The sequence below is a fragment of the Haliotis asinina genome, chromosome 7 (assembly GCF_037392515.1).
Source record: "Haliotis asinina isolate JCU_RB_2024 chromosome 7, JCU_Hal_asi_v2, whole genome shotgun sequence".
NCBI lineage: Eukaryota > Metazoa > Mollusca > Gastropoda > Lepetellida > Haliotidae > Haliotis > Haliotis asinina.
Window position 1 is genome coordinate 37,312,473 of NC_090286.1, and position 20,861 is coordinate 37,333,333.

General features: G+C 37.2%; 1 protein-coding gene across 1 annotated transcript in view; it reads right to left on the reverse strand.

The window, feature by feature from the left end:
* The window catches only part of LOC137291154 (lipoxygenase homology domain-containing protein 1-like), an 83,971-nt gene extending 71,734 nt beyond the window's left edge, over positions 1 to 12,237 (reverse strand). Inside the window, exons 1-3 of the mRNA XM_067822442.1 lie at positions 11,506 to 12,237; positions 10,646 to 10,853; positions 9,825 to 9,988 (exon numbers count right to left, since the gene is read on the reverse strand). Coding sequence (XP_067678543.1) covers positions 9,825 to 9,988; positions 10,646 to 10,853; positions 11,506 to 12,153 — 1,020 coding nt within the window. The 5' untranslated portion in view covers positions 12,154 to 12,237. The remainder of the gene's footprint in view (positions 1 to 9,824; positions 9,989 to 10,645; positions 10,854 to 11,505) is intronic.
* Between the last annotated feature and the right edge of the window lie 8,624 nt (positions 12,238 to 20,861).

A 20,861-nucleotide genomic window follows, 5' to 3' on the forward strand; every position in this document is an offset into this window, starting at 1 on the left:
ACAGCCTCATAACAAACAAATTTTTTATCCTCGTCACTTGTTCTATGATCAGTTGAAATGAGTCCAACATACTACAGCTATAACGAACCAAAATTTGTGGATTTATTTATTTTATTTGTGGATTTATTTATTTTATTTGTGGATTTATTGAATGACTATGACCATAATTTACAGTACTAGCCAAATCTTCATATCACGAAACGAAAGTCAGTCTGTGAATTATGTAAAAAGGTTTGTTACCACTGAATTATATATATGGGGTTGATCATTTGAATTGCCAACAAATGTCTTCAAGAAGCTTTATTAACTATTATACAACTTGTATGCAGGCAAATGGTAGCTTGCTTGCTGTCTTTATCAACGAGTGCTTTACCAAAGCTGAAGCATAGGCTTGTTCCTAGTTTAGTTACTGAACACTATTCCAGTTCAAAAGCTGCCTTGAATAGTCACCACAAATAACTCCAGTCCCCAACACAGAATGGCAACTATGTACTGTGATAGGAATACTAGTATCACTAGGCAAGGTACAAGTTAAAAGGATGTATTAATCCAGCCACAAACGACAGAGATCCTTTAGTGGTGCAGACTGTTTGTGACGACTTTCAAAGAGTGGCACATTGATCGCTGAACATGATTGTATGGAGCTGTCAAAGCAGTGTCTTAATGGGAGTGCCTGGACACCACACATCTCCAAATAAACATGCTGTGCTTTCACCAAACATTGGGTACAGTCAGCATGTACTGTCTATAGACACAAAGTTGCCAATGGAGACATATGTACTGGTTCCTGATAAAAGGCAGTAACTAAACGTTGCTCATTGTGAAAGTTGAATTTCTTTTCAAGCTGTTGTTTCCTCAAATGCTAGTTTCTGAACAACAGATTCAGTGTCTGAGGTAAATGATGAAAATATTGTGGATGTTAACTCCAGTAATTTGAGTTTTTTGGAATATATTCCTATTTATTTATTAAGTGGATGTTATGTTCCCAAATCAGGCATTTACTTTCGATCATTCATGGATATTAGTCAGCATCAGTAGAGAACAAAATACATTCGTATCTTACATGGTTTAGTGAAACCATATAAGTAATGTCAATCCTTCAAATAACTTCCTGGAATTAATTCCATCATTGATTCCTCATTCCTGAAGTTTGAATGGCACACTATTCTAATTCTGTCCAAATGAAGAGTTTTCAACCATATCATTCATTATACATCAGAAGAAAAAGAGGGGATTCCTGGCAAGGTCAAGGTCCCTTGTTATGACGTAACATGGAATCTGGTGGTGAGGTCAAGCAAGTTTAGTGTTCTCATCTCAGTTGCAGAGAACCATGAAGTCTATAGTGACCTGAGTGGTCCAGACACAACTTATCACAGACTATGGTTGCATACTGATATTAGGAATATGGCTGTGGGTGTTCGTTTCAACACAAACATGCGAACAAATTCTTATCGAACTCATCAAATGACCAAAAAAGTCAGTTTCATAGAGGATACTAAATGACCTTCTGTGTAATACCATTTTTAATAAACACTTTAATGACTTGGTATGAAACAAGTGAAAGTGAGTTTGATACTAAAGTTTTAATGAGTTTAATAAAAATCATATTTCACGGAAGCGAGTTTAGTATTCTATTTATTAATCGCCTACATAAATTGACAGAAACAGCAGCAAAATTGTCTACAGTGTGAGGACTCTCGGCTTTCTGCCAGTCACGCAAGGCTAGTAAAATTGCGACAGCGACATTAGCATTGTGACGTCCCAAGTTGGAACCATTTTGACGCCATACGTCAAGCGATATTACACTAGTGTAATATTACCGTAAAAATATTACACTGCAGTATCTTCAACAGGTGAGTAATATTATAATAGTATAGTATAGTATAATAGTAATAGTATCATTTAACTGTCAAAATTATCTAAAAGTAAAGTCTTGTGGGTTTTTAAAGATAACTTTGGTTCATCACAATGTCAACTTTTTGTGAAAATTAAGATCACAACACAAGTCTCCAAACACCCCCAAATGTAACATACAGCTACAAAATGCTGATGCACATTAAGTTGAGAAAGGCAGCACACTGTGATAAGTCGATAGCTGGATGTCTTAAGGAATATGCAATATATTCATTTCATTTCAAAAGCTGAAATCTGAACTTTTTTCTGTGAAACTTGATGACAGAAATGGTTCATGTTTCAGTCTCCTGCTGATTGTGCCATATTTATTGTTGACTTTCAGAAAATGGCAAAGTTAAATTCCTAATACCAGATACAATGAGTGGTAGAATATGGTTTCACAGCCCTTTTTACAATATGCAAGCAATATCACGTTGGGAAACACCAGAAATGGGGTGCATGTATTGCATCTGTATGGAATCGAACCTGAGTCTTCACCGTGACTAGGGGATACTATAGCCATTAGACAGATACGGATGTTGGTTCTGATCTATGAAACATTTGCAGTGCTACATAAGACTCATAAGCTACAGAGTTACGACAGGTCGTAACGTTATGAACCTGTTGTGAATCGGGATGCTGAAAACACAAGCCAGTATATCAACATACACAGTTTTTAATCTCACATAAAATAATTTACACTGTCAGGAAAAGTGCCGCATATCAGGCATGAAGTAATAGTATAATGTTTTATCTTAATGTTCAGTCAACACGAACCAATCCAAGCACATTACACCTCCATAGATATGCTGACACAATCTCGATTTCACACACCTGATCCAATCAGCCTTGAAGCAATGCACAATGAAAAATAATCACCTGATCTCCCCCTTGGGAAATCTACACCAGCTGTGAATATCAGCATTTAAAAGTGAACAAAACATGAAATAGACTGACTTTTTTAAATGCTTTGTTTACGATTCCATATGAATCTTGCTGTTGGACTATATATGAAAGATGGATCATCCTGGAGACAATGTATTCTTATGTACTGAGTGACATGTGCAATACGCATATGCTTTATATGTTAAGAAAAATAGAGCTTCATTGTTTGCATTGTTTGGTGTGGAGTCAGGCATTTATAGACACCACCCTGGCAACCATCAACCCCTATTACTGTGTCAGTGCTTGAAACTAAATGGGTTGCTATAACATTTCAATCTAAGTCCAGGTGTCTTTGCACTTTTCATGTTTTTCTTGTTATGTAACATTAAATTTGAGGTAAAATTTGAGGTAAAAATGTAAATATTCGAGTGTCGATTAGACAATTCAGTGATTACCTTACCCCTACATTCTCCCTACCACTCTCTGTAACAATCTCCCTGCCACTCACTGTAACATTCTCCTTACCAAATTCTGTAAGATTCTCCCTACCACTCACTGTAACATTCTCCCTGCCACTCTCTGTAACATTCTCCCTGCCACTCACTGTAACATTCTCCTTACCAAATTCTGTAACATTCTCCCTACCACTCTCTGTAACATTCTCCCTGCCACTCACTGTAACATTCTCCTTACCAAATTCTGTAACATTCTCCCTACCACTCTCTGTAACATTCTCCCTGCCACTCACTGTAACATTCTCCTTACCAAATTCTGTAACATTCTCCCTACCACTCACCGTAACATTTTCCTTACTGCTTTCTGTAACATTCTCCCTGCCACTCACTGTAACATTCTCCCTACCTCTCTCTGTAACATTCTCCCTACCACTCACTGTAACATTCTCCTTGCCGCTCTGTAACATTCTTCCTACCACTCTATGTAACATTGTTCCTATTGCACTCTGTTACATTCTCCTTACCATTTTCTGTAATATTTTCCCTGCCGATCTCAGTAATATTCTCCCTACAACACTGTAACATTCTCCCTACCTGTCTCTGTAACATTCTCCTTACTGCTCTCTGCAACATTCTCCTTACCTCTCACTGTAACATTCTCCCTACCACTCTCTGTAGCATTCTCTCCTCCACTCTCTCTAGCATTCTCTCTACCACTCTCTGCAACATTCTGACTACCTCTCTGTAACATTTTCTGCTACTCTCTGTAACATTCTGACTACCACTCTCTATTTAACATTCACCCTACAGATTCTGCACTATACATGGCGTACTTCAGAAGGAAAGGCCAAATAACAAATCTCCATGGCAACCTTTATTGACAACAGCAATAAACTGCTATTGATTAGCCTTGAGAGAGTAACAACAGTGTTTAGAAATTGACCTACAGTGTTCCAGAAATGCCAAGATACTGACGAGAAATTGTCAGTAAATCATCCTGTTCCGTCAATATCCAGCCGACACATGTCAAGCTCACAAAATGACATTTCCAAACCATTAATGGTCTTATTCGACCATATCAATTTCCTTCCTTTTCCTCACTCTAGAAATCTGAGAAATTGTTTCCATCATAGGAATGTTTCAAATACCACAATAACATTTTCTAGCCACACTACAAGAGTAAATAGTAGTGATATTGCACTATGTAGAAAGTTACAGAGCAGACTGCCGCGACTGAAATCATTCATATCATCTGCTACATGACATACAGATGCATGCGTTGTAATCAGTTCTCAAAAATGTCTTTATAATTAGTCTTCATACCTTCCCTGACAACAAATTTTTAATTTACACATGAAAAAAAAAATCAGTATTCTTTATCTTACATATGGGCTATTTCCAGGAACAAGTTTGATCAACTCAATTAAATCCTGTCTATTAAACTTGTTTGCACTTGCTATGAAGATCAATATTACTGAAAGCAGCACCCACCCTATCGTCCAAGGACAGAAAACAGCATAGAAAAGACATCATAGCCTGTTGGCTTATGTCCCAATAGCTATCCATAAATTTATTTTCATTGGTGGCAAGACATATAAGAAAATTACATCGTTATTTTCTTCTTTTCACAACATAGTAAACAAGTACCTATTTAAAATCTTTGGCAAAATGATTTTTATCCGGTATGGTGGGATGTTTTCTGGAATATATAAAACATTTAGTGGTTTACTACTCCCTGGCATAAGAATCACCCTTAAAATAGTTTCATGTATCCCATTCTCCATTCAGTTTACAACTGTTTTTTTGTCTCATGGTTCAAAGCTCATGTCATCAGTCACTGCCTTGTCAGACAGGATTATATAGCCTGCCATGATGTAGTTTTACATGCAAATATCTCTTGTTCATAAATAAGAATATCAAGTCCAATGACACAATACAGTGATTGATATTAAGAGCAACAATCCATACTGTCACGGTTACATAAGACATTGTAACAAAGCCTGACAATCGGATCCAATAAGTCTCTTCAGGTTGCTGGAACCAGTTCAAACACCAAGAATGTGAAAATGAAAATGTACCTCTCATTCACTCTTTCACTCACAGACAAAAACATGGTGGCAGTAATTCTTCGTGTATAGAAACACCAGTAAGCAGTTGTTGTGGTTTGTTTACACCTGTTGGCAATAATACAAGAACACTTTTATTCATCTCAAAATGCAGTTGAAAGGTCAAGACTGACGCAACACAAACCGGTTTTGAATACTCCATGGACCGACATGCATATGTTTACCTTAACTACAACTGAAGTGTGCAATGAAACCTTGAATGTACATTCAGATGGATCATTCTTATCGAAAACTGACCGGTTTTGACAACAAAACTAACAGCAAATAACAGGAACCTGTTTTGACAAAGTACTGATTTGAACAATCAGAATTTTGTCCAGATATATTTATACAACCTCTGTGGCTGAGGTTACAGAAAAAATGTTATATCAAAGGCATGGGGCATTATCTTCCAACATACATGTGTTTCATGTTTTTCATACAATCTTTTAGATATTGTCGATTATAAAGAACTGTTTCTCTATATTTTTCAGCTAAATGATCGCACTGAAATGTGATGATAGCATGGAAACTGGTGAAACTGCATACCCCAAACAGGTACTAAAGTGACAGTTTGTGAAGATAACTGAAAATATGTTCCACATAATGCCTAGTCTTCTGGTGACAGACTCTTCAGTGTTGTGATGAAGAGTGGTTCAACTACTAACTTCAAATGAGTTTCAGTCATAAAATGCTCAATAAATGTCTTCCGCAGCCATACATCTAAATTCATAAGCATTTTAAAATAGGAATTCATGGTATTCCAGACACAAATGTCAATAAGAGCATGTACAGGGATTGACAGTGGTTCAAATGGAGGCTCCACAACGAACGGGTCACTGAAAAGGGTAGGCACCCTCTGGTGGGGAGGCGAAATAGGTTTTAACTGCACATTCAAGATTATTGGGTTTACACAGGGACATTCATGCAACAGTGTATGAGGCTGTTTGTCAAGACTATTGCCAATTTCTTAGTGCTAGCCCATTGAGATACCATGCCATAGTTTAACATTGACACCTAGGTGGTGGAGTAGACTAATGGTAAAAGCGTTTGCTCGTTATGCTGATGAACTGGGTTTGATTTCCAACATGGGTACAGTAAGGGAAGCCTATTTTTTGGTGTCTCCAGCTGTGATATTGCTGGAATATTGCTAAAAACATAGTAAAACTAAAATTCATTAACTCACATAGATACCTGACGTAGACACCAAGTTATCTAGTCCTTCTTACAAGTAGCATTCTCAGACATTTGTTCGTCCCACATCTATATCCGCCAGTAAAATCTGACATATGGTACAAGTAACACTTGCTTATGATTATGACGAATTTTTCATTTCTTTTGATATTTATCTGAGACATACAAAACAGCAAGTCGTTTAATTATCATGTACATAAATTTGGGCACGTCAATTTGAGACGTCGTTGCTATGTTACTGACATGCCAGATGATGTCTAAAACAAACGTCTTCACATATAACTGTGCTGTTTTCACAACATGGATTTTTAATTCCTTACTTCTTATCACTGGAATTACTTACTTTATATAAATAATTACAGTGTGACATTAAATATTAACCCAATTGTTGTTTCCTCATGAGAAGTCTAGTAGCAAAATTCAGGCTTTTTGTAAAAGAATACATTGGAGACCATTTCCACTTCATCAATGTATGCATGGAATGGCTTCATACATACTTGTGACAGCAATCCCCATTGAATATCAATGTGAGAATTGCCCTCATCAACAGAATCCATAGGTATTATGCTGTGATAACGTCAATGTTTATCATACATTACGGCAAGCTTTAAGGAACAATTTTCACTGAATGTCATTTCTCTGATAAAATGCATTCAGTAGGCTCCAAACTTGTTTCTTAAAGTGTTTTGCTGTATAACTGAAATCACTGTGAACAGATATATTTGTGTGACCAAAATCAGCACTGATGGCACAATGCTGTTCCATCAACATATTTTCAGAATAACTAAAGGCAGGAGCTTCATGGCATCAAAGATTCTGACTTGTTCCATGACAGAACCCCCTATAGGGGAGACCTGAAAAATTGGATATCGCACAAAATGCAAAGCTTAGCAACAATATCCAAGGAAAATGTTCTTCTTGGCTATCTGTCCAAAATTGCAATCCCTCAAACCTTGTAATAATCATTTTCAACTCAGAAAGAATAACTACAAACCAACAGTCAGAAGGAGCTTAAAAAATGCTGTTAGTTAACAAAGTATGCTTCTGTCATGAACTGTAATAAAGACTACTTCAGTAGGGTCTGGGCAAGTTGCCAGGCTCTATACTCCTAAATACACGGTCATGCAAACAGTGTAAATGCCTACAATAAATAACCAAACTAAGCAAAAAAACAAAACAATAAAAAACAAACAAAAAAGAATCCCCCCCACAGGATCAAGACTTAATTATCAGGGACAAATGATGACTCTGTCAAATTGAGGCATCAGTGAGCTGATGATGGTCGTGAGCTGATGTTTAATTTCCACATCCAGCATCATTATCCCTTCTACTCAGCCACTGACACGACAACCAGATTAAGTTGCCAGTAATCACATCAAAGTGACCCTTACCGCTTAATTAACTATACTGATATCAAGGTAGTCTTGTTAAGATAATGCACAGAAGATCATCTTTTCAGCAACACTACAATTTTCTAGCTGGAGTGAACTTATCTCTGTGCTGCTCGTGAGAGGTGATTCTGACTTGATGCCAGTCAGATTCTGACTAGTTACCACTCAGATTCTGACTTGTTGCCACTAAGATTCTGACTTGTTGCTGTTCTGATTCTGACTAGTTGCCAGTCAGATTCTCACTTGTTGCCACTCAGATTCTGACTTGTTGCTGTTCTGATTCTGACTTGTTGCTGCTCAGATTCTGACTTCTTGCCGTTTAGATTCTGACTTGTTGCCACTCAGATTCTGACTTGCTGCTGCTCAGATTCTGACTAGTTGCCACTAAGATTCTGACGTCTTGCTGCCCAGATTCTGACTTGTTGCTGTTCTGATTCTGACCTGTTGCCACTCAGATTCTCACTTGCTGCTGTTCAGATTCTGACTTGATGCCACTCAGATTCTGACTTGTTGCTGCTCAGATTCTAGGTAGTTACCACTCAGATCCCATAACCCACAGTTGCTGGTGAAATGATTGAGACAACCCATGCAGCACTGCCTTTGTTGCAACAAGTATGCAAATGTAACTTCACCCATATAGTGATGTGCATATGCATGTTCTTGAGGAAGTTTCAGCTAGTCTAACTCATGCCTGCTCTAGCTAGTTGACAAAGATGAGTTTACCAATGATATTGACTCAGACCTGGAGCTCCTTTCACAAAAACACCTTTACTCCCATTCTTTAATATTGCACTTAGTATATCTTCACTAAACTAATCCTAGTGCAATGTTAAAGAATGGGAGTTAAGGTTAACCTCAGTAAAGGCTGCTTCGTGAAAGGATCTCCAGATACTTATTTTGTACCCATAATTCCATGTGCCTGGCTAGGCAACAACAAGTACCATTTGGTAAAAGTCCTTTGTTGCACTAAGAACATATTGATAGAATACTATTACCACCATAACAAGTATCCATCTTGATAGAATACTATTACCTCCATAACAAGTATCTATCTTGATATAATACTATTACCTCCATAACAAGTATCCATCTTGATAGAATACTATTACCGCCATAACAAGTATCCATCTTGATAGAATACTATTACCTCCATAACAAGTATCTATCTTGATATAATACTATTACCTCCATAACAAGTATCTATCTTGATATAATACTATTACCCTTATAACAAGTATCCATCTTGATAGAATACTATTACCTCCATAACAAGTATCCATCTTGATATAATACTATTACCTCCATAACAAGTATCCATCTTGATAGAATACTATTACCTCCATAACAAGTATCCATCTTGATAGAATACTATTACCTCCATAACAAGTATCTATCTTGATAGAATACTATTACCACCATAACAAGTATCCATATTGATAGAATCTATTACCGCCATAACAAGTATCCATCTTGATAGAATACTATTACCTCCATAACAAGTATCCATATTGATAGAATACTATTACCTCCATAACAAGTATCTATCTTGATAGAATACTATTACCTCCATAACAAGTATCCATCTTGATATAATACTATTACCGCCATAACAAGTATCTATCTTGATAGAATACTATTACCTCCATAACAAGTATCCATCTTGATATAATACTATTACCGCCATAACAAGTATCTATCTTGATAGAATACTATTACTGCCATAACAAGTATCCATTTTGATAGAGTACTATTACCGCCATAAGAAGTATCCATCTTGACAGAATACTATTACCGCCATAACAAGTATCCATCTTGACAGAATACTATTACCGCCATACAAAGTGCCAGGGTTGAAAGAACATTTAAACATAGTCCAAGGAATGAAAATAAAATGAACTCACATCAAACTCATCAATTTGTCCACACTGGAAGTGCTCGTCATCTGCATAGCCAAGAGGGATGGGGCCGGAGTTGGCCTTCTTGCCGTACACGGTCAAGGTCACCTGGGCATCTGTGCCAGCGCTGCCAAGCTCATTGGTCGTTAACCACACTTTCCATCGTCCCTCTGAAAGGAAGGAAGACATCAGATCTCTTTCGCATTACCTTATGTTCAAATTATGACTTTCTTTCACAGAAGAAATTTTGTCTTTTGTTGTTTAAAACCACACCTTGATGAATACTGAAAATATCAACCAGTGATAGATACTGTATCAAGTGGTTGATGTCTCATGCTCCAATCTGAGTCATCAAGTTGGGCTGCCCAGGCCTTTCTGTCACTAACTATAATTGTGGCTGGTTACAAGTTCTATGATAAAATTCCAACAGTTTCGCTTCTTAATTGTTTTGTATAACACATCAAGCATCACCATTCCAGGTATATGACAGTAGTCTATAAATAGTGAACTCCAGATCAGTCAATTCAGTAGACCACAGGGGCTTGTCATGAACAAAAATAACATCAGGCTATATACTACCATTAACAGGACAATAACGCTGTATGTTAGTGTTATTATCCTGGTGCTGACAATACCTTCAAGCCATTTTTGCATGACAAGCGCCAGTACACAGGAGTACAATGTGTAAGGCCCTCACACAGTATTGCTGAAGTATGTTTAGGTTTATGCTGCACTCAGCAATATTCCAGCAATATGGAAGCGGCTATTGCTGTAGTATTAATACACTGACTTAAAACTATACACAGTTATCTTCATACACAACTTACTTGTTCGTATCAATCGATCGCGTCTTTCTCGCACCCGGCTTCCGATGTGGTCTCGGGTTGGATTCCTGCTCCTCATCCGTTGACTGGGGCCCCTTTCTGATGGGGGATGAGGGGTGTTGTACATCAAAGCCAGCATAGACTTGAAGGGCTCTTTGCCTGCAGCCACAAATACGTCTGGGCCTTTCAGGATCTGGCTCAAACCGGTTATCTGAAAACAATAAGCAGGATCTTAATGGACTTCAAACACATCTTATGATCAAGGACAAACTGATTATCTAATACATAATATCCAGGATATTGTTGTACCCATGCACATCAGGGCTTGTCAAGATTTGGTACAAACCGGTTATCTGAAGGCAATATCACTGCATCCACATCAGAGGGTTCTAGTAATGTTTCCTTGGAAACAAGTCTGTAAGTACAAACAAGTGTTAATATATGACTCATATGAGTGGGTGACAATAACATTACCAGAACTTCAGATAGACACCTTACTGGCAAACAAGGATAAGTGAAACACTGACCTGACAATATATTGACCCATAATAGTATGTAGGAGAGCCGATCACTGGTGTTTGTCATTGTGAGTGAAGGGGCCCAAGTTTGCCCATGATCAAGAGTAGTGCAATGGGTGAAGCGCATGGCCTGTCTTAGAAACTGCCCATGCATCAAATCAATTTCATCAGCATGCACTGTTCGTGTGCTAGTTTACATTGGCTCTATCTTTCACAAATGAAATGGGTTTGCTCATTGCCATGCACCGTCCACTTCTTGTAAATGCGATCTCAGTGCCGGTGAAACTTATCCCTGTTTGTCAGTAACTAACATGTTGCCAAGATAATGGGAGAGACAACACTTACCCTACGTCCATCAATTGTGAAAAGTTTCCGTACAGCAAACTTGAACATGTCACTGAGATCTGAAAGAACCTGATCAAACGTCTGTGATGTCCTTCTGTTGAGTAGCATGACATGTCTGAAGCTTGGATCCCCATTTTTCATGACAGTCACTTTCTTTGGACATCTGTTTGCGTTAGCTCCATTTGCCATCCTCATTCTATGCCGTCTTATTGGTCTGTCCTCCTCCGCCTCAACCTCCTTCAGTATGTTATTGTAATCTCGAATCCCACTCTTTGGCTTCGGGCTGAGATGCCACAACTCGGGTGGGTGAACCTGTTCAAGGTCAAGTCCCTTCGCAAAACGTCGTTTGGTTGAACAAACATAATGTCCTCCATCCCTAAGATCAGTGATACTTTTGAGACTGTGTCGACCTCTAGGTGTGAACACTCCCCTGACTCCGTAGTTCAAACCTGGAACTCTCCGGCACAACTCGGTGAGGAGCACATCAAACTTGCGGTAGCATTTTTCATTAATGGCCACTTTGACCGCACCAAATTTATAATCCTGGTCTTTGTAGAAGTAGCATGTCTTTGCTCTAACTGGGTCCAAAGAGCCTTTTGGACCAAAGGAGTCAGTGCTGTCATCATGGATAAAGTGGTGATCCCCCATCCTGTGTTGTTGTTGTTGCTGCTGCTGCTGTTGTTGTTGTTGCTGCTGATGTTGTTAGCTCACCCAATACCCTGACATGTCATTCTGAAGCAGAAAACAAACTTGTTTTAAGTTTTACAAATATAAAAAAGACTTCATCACGTAAGGGTTGGTATTACTGATTTGATATGCCAGCCTTGCATACATGGAAGAGCATTAGAAAATCCTTCAGAGCTAGTTGTAAGTTCAAGATATACCAATGCAATGTTTTCTTTTCAGTGTACATCTAGACAGTGTTCAGCATATTTGATACTGAAATGTATTTTTCTCAATTCTGGAAAATCATTCAGTGTCCAAAGAGCTCATCATTAATTACTCGTTACAATGATCAGCATGAACCTTCCTAATCCTGATTTCCATTACTCATCTCCGTGAGTTCACCAGTATCTTGACAAGGACAAGGTCATGACTAAAAACAATGTAAAATTCATCATTGGTTGGTAATTCAAATTTCAACTAACAGTCATGATTGTCATGCGCTAAAGCAATCAGGAACTGTAGTCATGAGACATTTTTAACACCAGTCTGAGGCTGCATGCTCAAACATGGCCCTTCAGATCATTACAGTCAATATGGACCAGCTGAGCTTACTCAATTGAAATGTAATTTTACCAGACACAAACTTTGTGACTGTATGAGTGAATATAGTTTTTTGCCGCTTTTAGCAATATTCCAGCAATATCATGGCAGGACATATCAGAAGTGTGATGGGATGACACTGGACCCATGTAGGGAATCGACTTGCATCTTCAACATGATAAGCAAACACTTTAACCACTAAGCTTAGTGATAACATGAGATCATGAAGTGAGGCAGCAGCAGTGTGGCAACAGATAAGAAAAATCCCCAATCAAAAGCATGGCCAGAGACGATACACAATAGCCATTGGATCCAGTGAAAATGGCAAATGTTGTTGATTACTGACTAGTCCAAAAATATGGCAAATGTGGATTTGGGGGTTTTTTTTGTTTTTTTTATGTGAAAATTACATGATATACAGCATTTCCAATGGATGAAAACTGGTCATATGACTGAAATTGACGTTGATGAGCATATGCATGACACAATTAATATGACTTTTTTAACTGACGTAAGTACGGATGAACTTTGTTAATAGGGGAATATAACTGGAAAAACACATCATGTTATGAACATGAACTGTGCCGGATGTTGACTGACCACATTGACAATGGCAATTTGCCGTCTGTGAATTTACTGTAGAATCTATACTACCAGTCAAAAGATTCAGTAGTAAAAATGAAGCCACTGACATCAATCAATGGTTTTGAACTAGATTTTGCAAAATATACCATGTTGATTAAATGTATTGCTTACATATGAGTTGATGTATTATAAAACAAATTTGTAGCAGAGAAAGGATTATTATGAAGAGTTCAATAAATGATCTGATAAATTTTCCACTGAAACATAGCTGTTCACATGCACAATATCTGAACAAGTTGTTTCCCCTATGTTAATGGAAGAATTCATCTTTGATGTAACCACATATATACATACACAACTGAATCCTGTTTACTCGGACCCCATATATACATAAACCCCAACATCCGATGGATTTTTAGGTGAAAGGAAACTTATCTTCAGTAATTGTACTTGCTTAGCTGGACCCTGTGCCTCTTGACCCGGATAGAGAATTTTCAAATCATTAACACAGATTTCCACTGAAAAATGATGCTGTTATCCAGACAAAAAGATTTGTGCACATGTGTTTACCATACGACTAAGTGTATTTATTGCTAATATATATCTTAATCTCTCGATGATGCGAACTGATTTAATTACCCATGAAAAAACACTAGGGACACACGTCACTTAACTTGTTACTTACAAGGTAATTTTGCTAGGTGTGAGAACATGTCATAGTGGCGAAAAATTGTTAATTAACATTTGGATTAATGCCACCAGTAATAGCGACAAGGGTTCAGTGAATTTTTTGATGGAGTTGGTGAAGAAACTTCAGTTAATGGGATACCTCACTATCTAAGTGTAACCAAGATGTCTAGATAATGGAGGTTTGACTGTATATAACATATAGTGAGTGGTTTAAGTGGGTTTGAACTTTTGATGGGTAGTATATTACATGTTGTCACAATTTCAATGATCAACCAATCAACAAGTGATGACTAGTAGACTAGACAATAATAGACACTGGCTTATCTATATGTAAAATATTTTCATTTCATCGGTCAATGATGCTTTAACAAGCTTCTGTTTCACCCATCCCCAAAGGATGACAACTGAAAGAAATATTACCCACTGTCACAATAACTGCTAAACTCTCTGTCAAGATGCTGCTTCACTCATATCATGCATGCAGTGCACAGAGTTCTAAGACTGTTCTATAAGTCCTTTTGAGTTCACTGTGTACATATTTATTTTACTGACTTTCGGTGCTTTATTAAAACTATTTTACACATTCAAGTTTGTCAGAATATGTTGATGTTAAAACTTCAATCGAGGAGGAGACACCATTTTGTTTACATGTCATACAGTTTATATAGATTTTCAAAATAAGATAAAAAAATATGGTGGCGATATTTTATTTTATTTTATTATGTATGACTGTCATTCATGCAGGAATGCTGTGAGAGAGGAACCATGCATAGAAAACACATACAGGATGTCTTCATTGCTCGAAATCTATGTTGCCTACAGTGATGATATGTCTCAAGATACGTCATTTGTCTATTACAGCATTCTCCAAGAAATGTTGCTTGTTTGCTTTACAGAAATTATTATACATAACCTGTTTATGAGTTTATGCAACCAAGGCATTTACCACCTTCATAGACAGCCCAGTCAGTTTTATCAATCATACACATGCTTGTACCATGCTCAATATGCATGTCTCTGTTGCTTGTTTAAACCTCTCTACCATGGTCTTTGTTATCACTTACCCAGTTACTCAGGTATGGCAAACACTGCATGTTCTGTCGCACTATTTGTAACACAAATACCCTCTTATAGTATATTTAGTTAATAATACTTTACATTACAAGTATTTTAATTATACGGCAAAATCTACATACATATACATTTAGGTTATAAATCACACCCACAGTACTTTGCCAAGCTACCCACAATGCTCTCCGTTCTCTGTGTATTTCGCTGCATTGGAAGATTCACATTTACCATTTCCTTTACCCACTCACCTCCCTTCAACAGAGGTCACATTCTTGGATTATTACCTGATTCATATTCACTTTTACTCATACCATTTGGGGACTGATTGCTGGGGGTCAAAACATTCTCCCACAGGAGAAACTGTTTTGGCCCCCCAAAAAGTGTAAGCACCCGGCATGTTAATGGTAATCCTAGTTCACATCCAGGGTGTTACCACTTACCCCTTGGGTGACTTTAGGCAGTCACCTCCACCAGTTCCCAATGTTGTATATCAATGAATAATATTTTATGTACTCTTTGTCATGTCATTATTTGCATAAACACTTAATTGCTTCATCCTTAGCAATAACTTGAACTGTTTGTTATGTTAATAGCTTAATAATAATAAAGAATAAATATTCATATTTGTTATTATATATTTACAAAAAATACCATATTCTATTTGGTGTCCTTGTTGCAACTGTAATTATAAAACACATTCTTCTTCTTTTTCTTATTTAATGATCACATATACCCAGGGGGATACAAATATATAAATCATTCATTGGCATCGTTATGAATGAAACCCTGTCATTATAACTACTCATTTTGACATTCAATTACCTTGAATCAACCTTTTTGTCAACAGTGCACAATTCTCTCTTGCGAACGAAATTTCAACCAATCAGAGCCGCTTGTCTCTGTGACGTAATGTGAGGTACACTTATGTGGGGCGCTGTAGATTTTATTCATGTACGTCTCTGGGGTAAATTATCTTGTTCACACATTTGTCTAAACCTGAAATGTGACAATCTTGTGAAAAATGAAAGCTTTATGTCTTTATGTCTTCAGAATCTGCTGTCATTTAACCATGTCACCTGCATTTTCTAGCTTCCGAGTTACAACTAGGTTTTCAAAGACGATTCTCTCAAAATCGCTTTTTGTCATTATGGTTATAAATCGTTATGTGACAAGCCATGTCATACAAAATCCTTTAGGTCATGATTCAAATATATATTTAACTATGAATGGGAAGTAGTTTTCATATTTTATCTCGAACTGAACAATTTTTTTAACTGGAGGCGCCCTGTTGCAAATGCCAGTCTGAGAATAGATGTGATTTAGGTTTGTTTTCACAGAGATACAAAATCCACAAGAAAAAATTGTGTCCAAGGACACGGATGCCCACTGAGTGTACCTTGGGCATCAATTTCTACTAAGTAAATATCATGGTTGATAATAAATAAATATATCCAATGTGTCCCAAGACAAATATTTATTTGTAACATATGTCACAATGAACTTACCACAGTACAATTAAACCAGTATCATGACGGTTCATGGTACCTCATAAAAATACCTTACAAAATATTGGTTTCTTGTATTTTTCAAAATCAACAAAATATGAAAATAAAAATGAGCACCTGATTTCTGGGACTGAAAAAAATGAGACTTTTAGCAATGAGTTGTATGTAAATACTATATGACATACATTGCAACCATAGCAACAATTCAACCAAAACAGTACATGATTGTGAAATTGTGAAAAATATACGTGGGAAGGCCTATAAATGGATTCATGTAAGATTTATGGAGAAGACTTATGAAATATCTGAAAGAAGAATATAAACAAATGTCAACATTCAGCATAGGAAAAATGTCAAGTGACATTTATTATTCCTAGATATCATGTTCATGCAAGTCTATTCACATTAACTACCAATGATAAAATGCAAACAAAATATTGTTTTCACATATCACAATACATGAATTATTACTGATATATACTGCCACACTGAAGTACACATCACTAGTACTTATATACTTCATTGATATAAACAAAGACTTCGTGAGATTCATGAAAGATTGAGAGTCTGTAACATATATACGCCACACTTTTCGTGGCATTAACCTTGTATTGTATATACCAAAAGTACCAGGATCATTCAATACATATTATCCCGTTTAACCGGCGCAATAGGTCATATGGTATGTTAAGTGGGCAACTAAGCCGGCCATCTTTGATGTGTTCAAGTACTTCCACTTAATCTATCTATCAACAATCTCCAAAAGACATTTAAAGTCAGTATCAAGTCTGCCCTGTAAGGGTTCAAATTACATGCATTGAAAGTGTTCTTTTGGTTCATGTTTCTTATGAGAACAATTTGGTCAGAATGTCACACATAATGATTACTAAGATAATGATTACCATAAAATATTTAGCGAAAAAGTAATTAGGTCAACAACACAGTTTACAGTTACATTCAGTCAAGTTATCCCCCCTGTCAGAGTAGCTTGGTGGTTAAAGCATTTGCTTGTCCCACCAAAGACCTGGGTTTGATTCCCTACATGGGTATCAATGTTGTGATATTCCTACAAGCGACGCAAAACCAAACTCCCCCACTTAACCCTATCATTTCATGACAGACTTCATAGCTCCATTTGAAACGGGGCCTCAATACAATTTCAATTTAAAATCAACAGACACTAGTCATTAATTACAGAGAGGGTAGGGGTGTTATCAGTGGAATAAAGTGAAGGTCACCAAAATGTCTCCAGGGGAAGATCACAATAATTACAAGCACATTTGAGTACATGTACGATAGAACATGAAAAAAAGTACCATGAGAGTGTTAAAAAATATGCCAAAAATGATTATTGTACAGAAGGACTTGCCCAAACTTCCCCTGTTCGTGGACAGTAATGTTCACAGGAACGCATTTAAAATTGAGCTTTTTTCAGCTGCAGCCCGTGCAGAATCGGTGTTCTACTTGAAACAGAACAATCACACTTTGGTGGCTCTCTCTTTGTATAATTAGGTGGCTTTGGCGTGTGTTTGTGTCGGTTTGTAGACCTATGGTTGAAAAAGTTGGAGACTTCAAATTTTTGTATCTTTTGTGTTGTATCATATTTTGGATGCACTCTTTTGTGGTGTTGTTTTTAGACACACTGGTACTATTATAGTGTCGTGTTTGGACACACACTGATAGCGTCTTGTTTGGACGCTCGAATTATGTCGTGTTTACAGACACTTCTGATGTCGTGGTTGCTATGTCTAAATATATTTTAGCACGCTGGGATTTTTCATTCTTGGGAATAAAACCATGGAATAAAAATTAAGAAAAGTGATGTCGTGGTTGCTATGTCTAAATATATTTTAGCACGCTGGGATTTTTCATTCTTGGGAATAAAACCATGGAATAAAAATTAAGAAAAGTGCTCTGTTCTCATTTCACTCTGTATTTACCAGCTTCGACTGCGTTTCAATTATTTTCAGTTCAACTCGCCCTAAACCTACTCTAAACGACTGGTTATCTAATGAAGTTCATGAAACATTATGACATTTTCACACATGCTACAAAGTACATGTGCATATCTTGCCTCTGTCAAAAAAAGTTTAAAGGCAAATTCCCTGAGATGTAACCTTCTGTACACTCATAACCTCTCATTCTGATCTATATGCAACTCCTGTAACCTGTCCTAAAGTCCACTATCTTCTACTCCAAACATCACCCAGGCCATTTGTGAACTCCAAGCACCACTCAGTATAAGTGTATGCTGTATGGTAAACTTGGAATGCTGCCAAGGTGTTCTTGGAATGATTCCAGAAATGCACCTCTAGTAAGTGTTGCACCTTTGTATCACTGGTATTCAATGAAGCCTTCTGTCCCACCCTTAACAGCAGTGAGGACATCACAAAAGGGTGTTGACATGACGGTCTACAAATGATAGTTGACTGTATCTATTCAAGAATTTGAACCTGATCACACTGATTCAAAATACTGAAAGCTTGAAACTTCGGGGTGAACTGGTTGATCATATCACCATATCTGCAGATAAGGTTCACCAAAGTTTCATTATTGGCTAATACTTATCAACTAACACTAAGATTGGTTGGTTGGTTGGTGTTTAACTCCACACTCAGCAATATTACAGCTACATGGCGGCAGTCTGTAAATAATCAAATCCAGACCAGATAATCCAGTGATCAACATCATGAGTATCAGTCTACGCAACTGGGATAAGATATGTGGCAACCAAGTCAGTGAGTCTGATCACTTGATCCCATAAGTCATCTCTGGGTCTGCATGGGTTGCTGAAGATCAGTTCTAACCCAGATCTTCATGTGTTGCTAATACTAAGAGACACCAGCAGTTTGCTTATGGAAGAGCATTTCTTCTCCAGGCTGTGTTGCTTTTGTCTGATGAGTGTCAGGTTTCAAAACACACACCCAAAAAACAACAGCTGTGGTTCCAATTACCTGACAATCCTTGAATTCTGGTGCCGACCCTGGTTTATAAAAGCGGTAAAAACTCTGTTGGAATCTTCGTTTCAGAGAAATGCTCCACGGAGCATCTTACAAATTCGATCAGCATTTCTGCAGAACTTGAAAGCTGACTACAGCAAAACTGACATGACATTTAGAAATAGTGATGAATGTCTCATCTATGAAATTTACATGGAGATCATTGATTATGTCTCCTGCTGCTGAATATTCATCATACTATGACAATCATGAGAGTTTTTTTCAGGTGTTTTCAAATCATGTCAACATAAATGGAAACATATATTGCTTAAGACTTGGAGAAATAAGAAGACTTTAATTTTGCATATTTCCTTCCCATCAATGACAAAATAAGACTATCAAACTCAGCTGTCATGAAAATAGTTTCTTACTTGAATCACATACTTTCAAAATTCCTGATTTCAAGGTGATTAGTTTTCTACCATTCATGCAATAACAATAATTTAGCGGAGGTTTGGTCAATATGTCAGATAATTAATACTAATTTACATAAGATCACAACATTTGACATTCACCTATCATCCTGTTCCCATCCTCGTATGTTATTTAGTAACATAACAAATTAAGAACTATATTACTTGCAGTTAATACTTTTTAATTAATGTAGTGCAATAATACATCCATAAGTTTAACTAAATTTAATAAGACTAGAGTATTTTTTAAATTCTACCTCTACCAGACCTTTGAAGTGACCTAGCTGAGCCCTACTCTTGAAACAGAATCATATATAATATGGGCTGAAGTATAAAGAATTAATTAATAATGAATTCACATATTATCATTGAGATGTTTAACTCTTCATTAATACCATGTCTACATAAATCACAGCCAAGTTATATTTTTTATAACTTAATCATGTTAATCTCAAAATATTAGACCTGTGAAGATCCGAGGTAGAATAGGTCTTCAGCGATCCATGCTTGCCATAAAAGGCGACTATGTTTGTCGTAAGAGGTGATCAGGTGGTCAGGTTCGCTGACTTGGTTGATATATATCATCAGTTCCCAATTGCGCAGATTGATGCTCATGCTATTGATCACTGGACTGTCTGGTCCAGACTTGATTATTTACTGACCGCTGCCATATATCTGAAATTTGCTGAGTGCTGCGTAAAACTAAACTGAAGTCAGTGACCACCCCATCCCGTTTGTCGCCTCTGATGACAAGCATGGTCACCTTTTATGGCGAGCATGAGTTGCTGAAGGCATGTTCTACCCTGGGCCTTCATGGGTTGATGCAT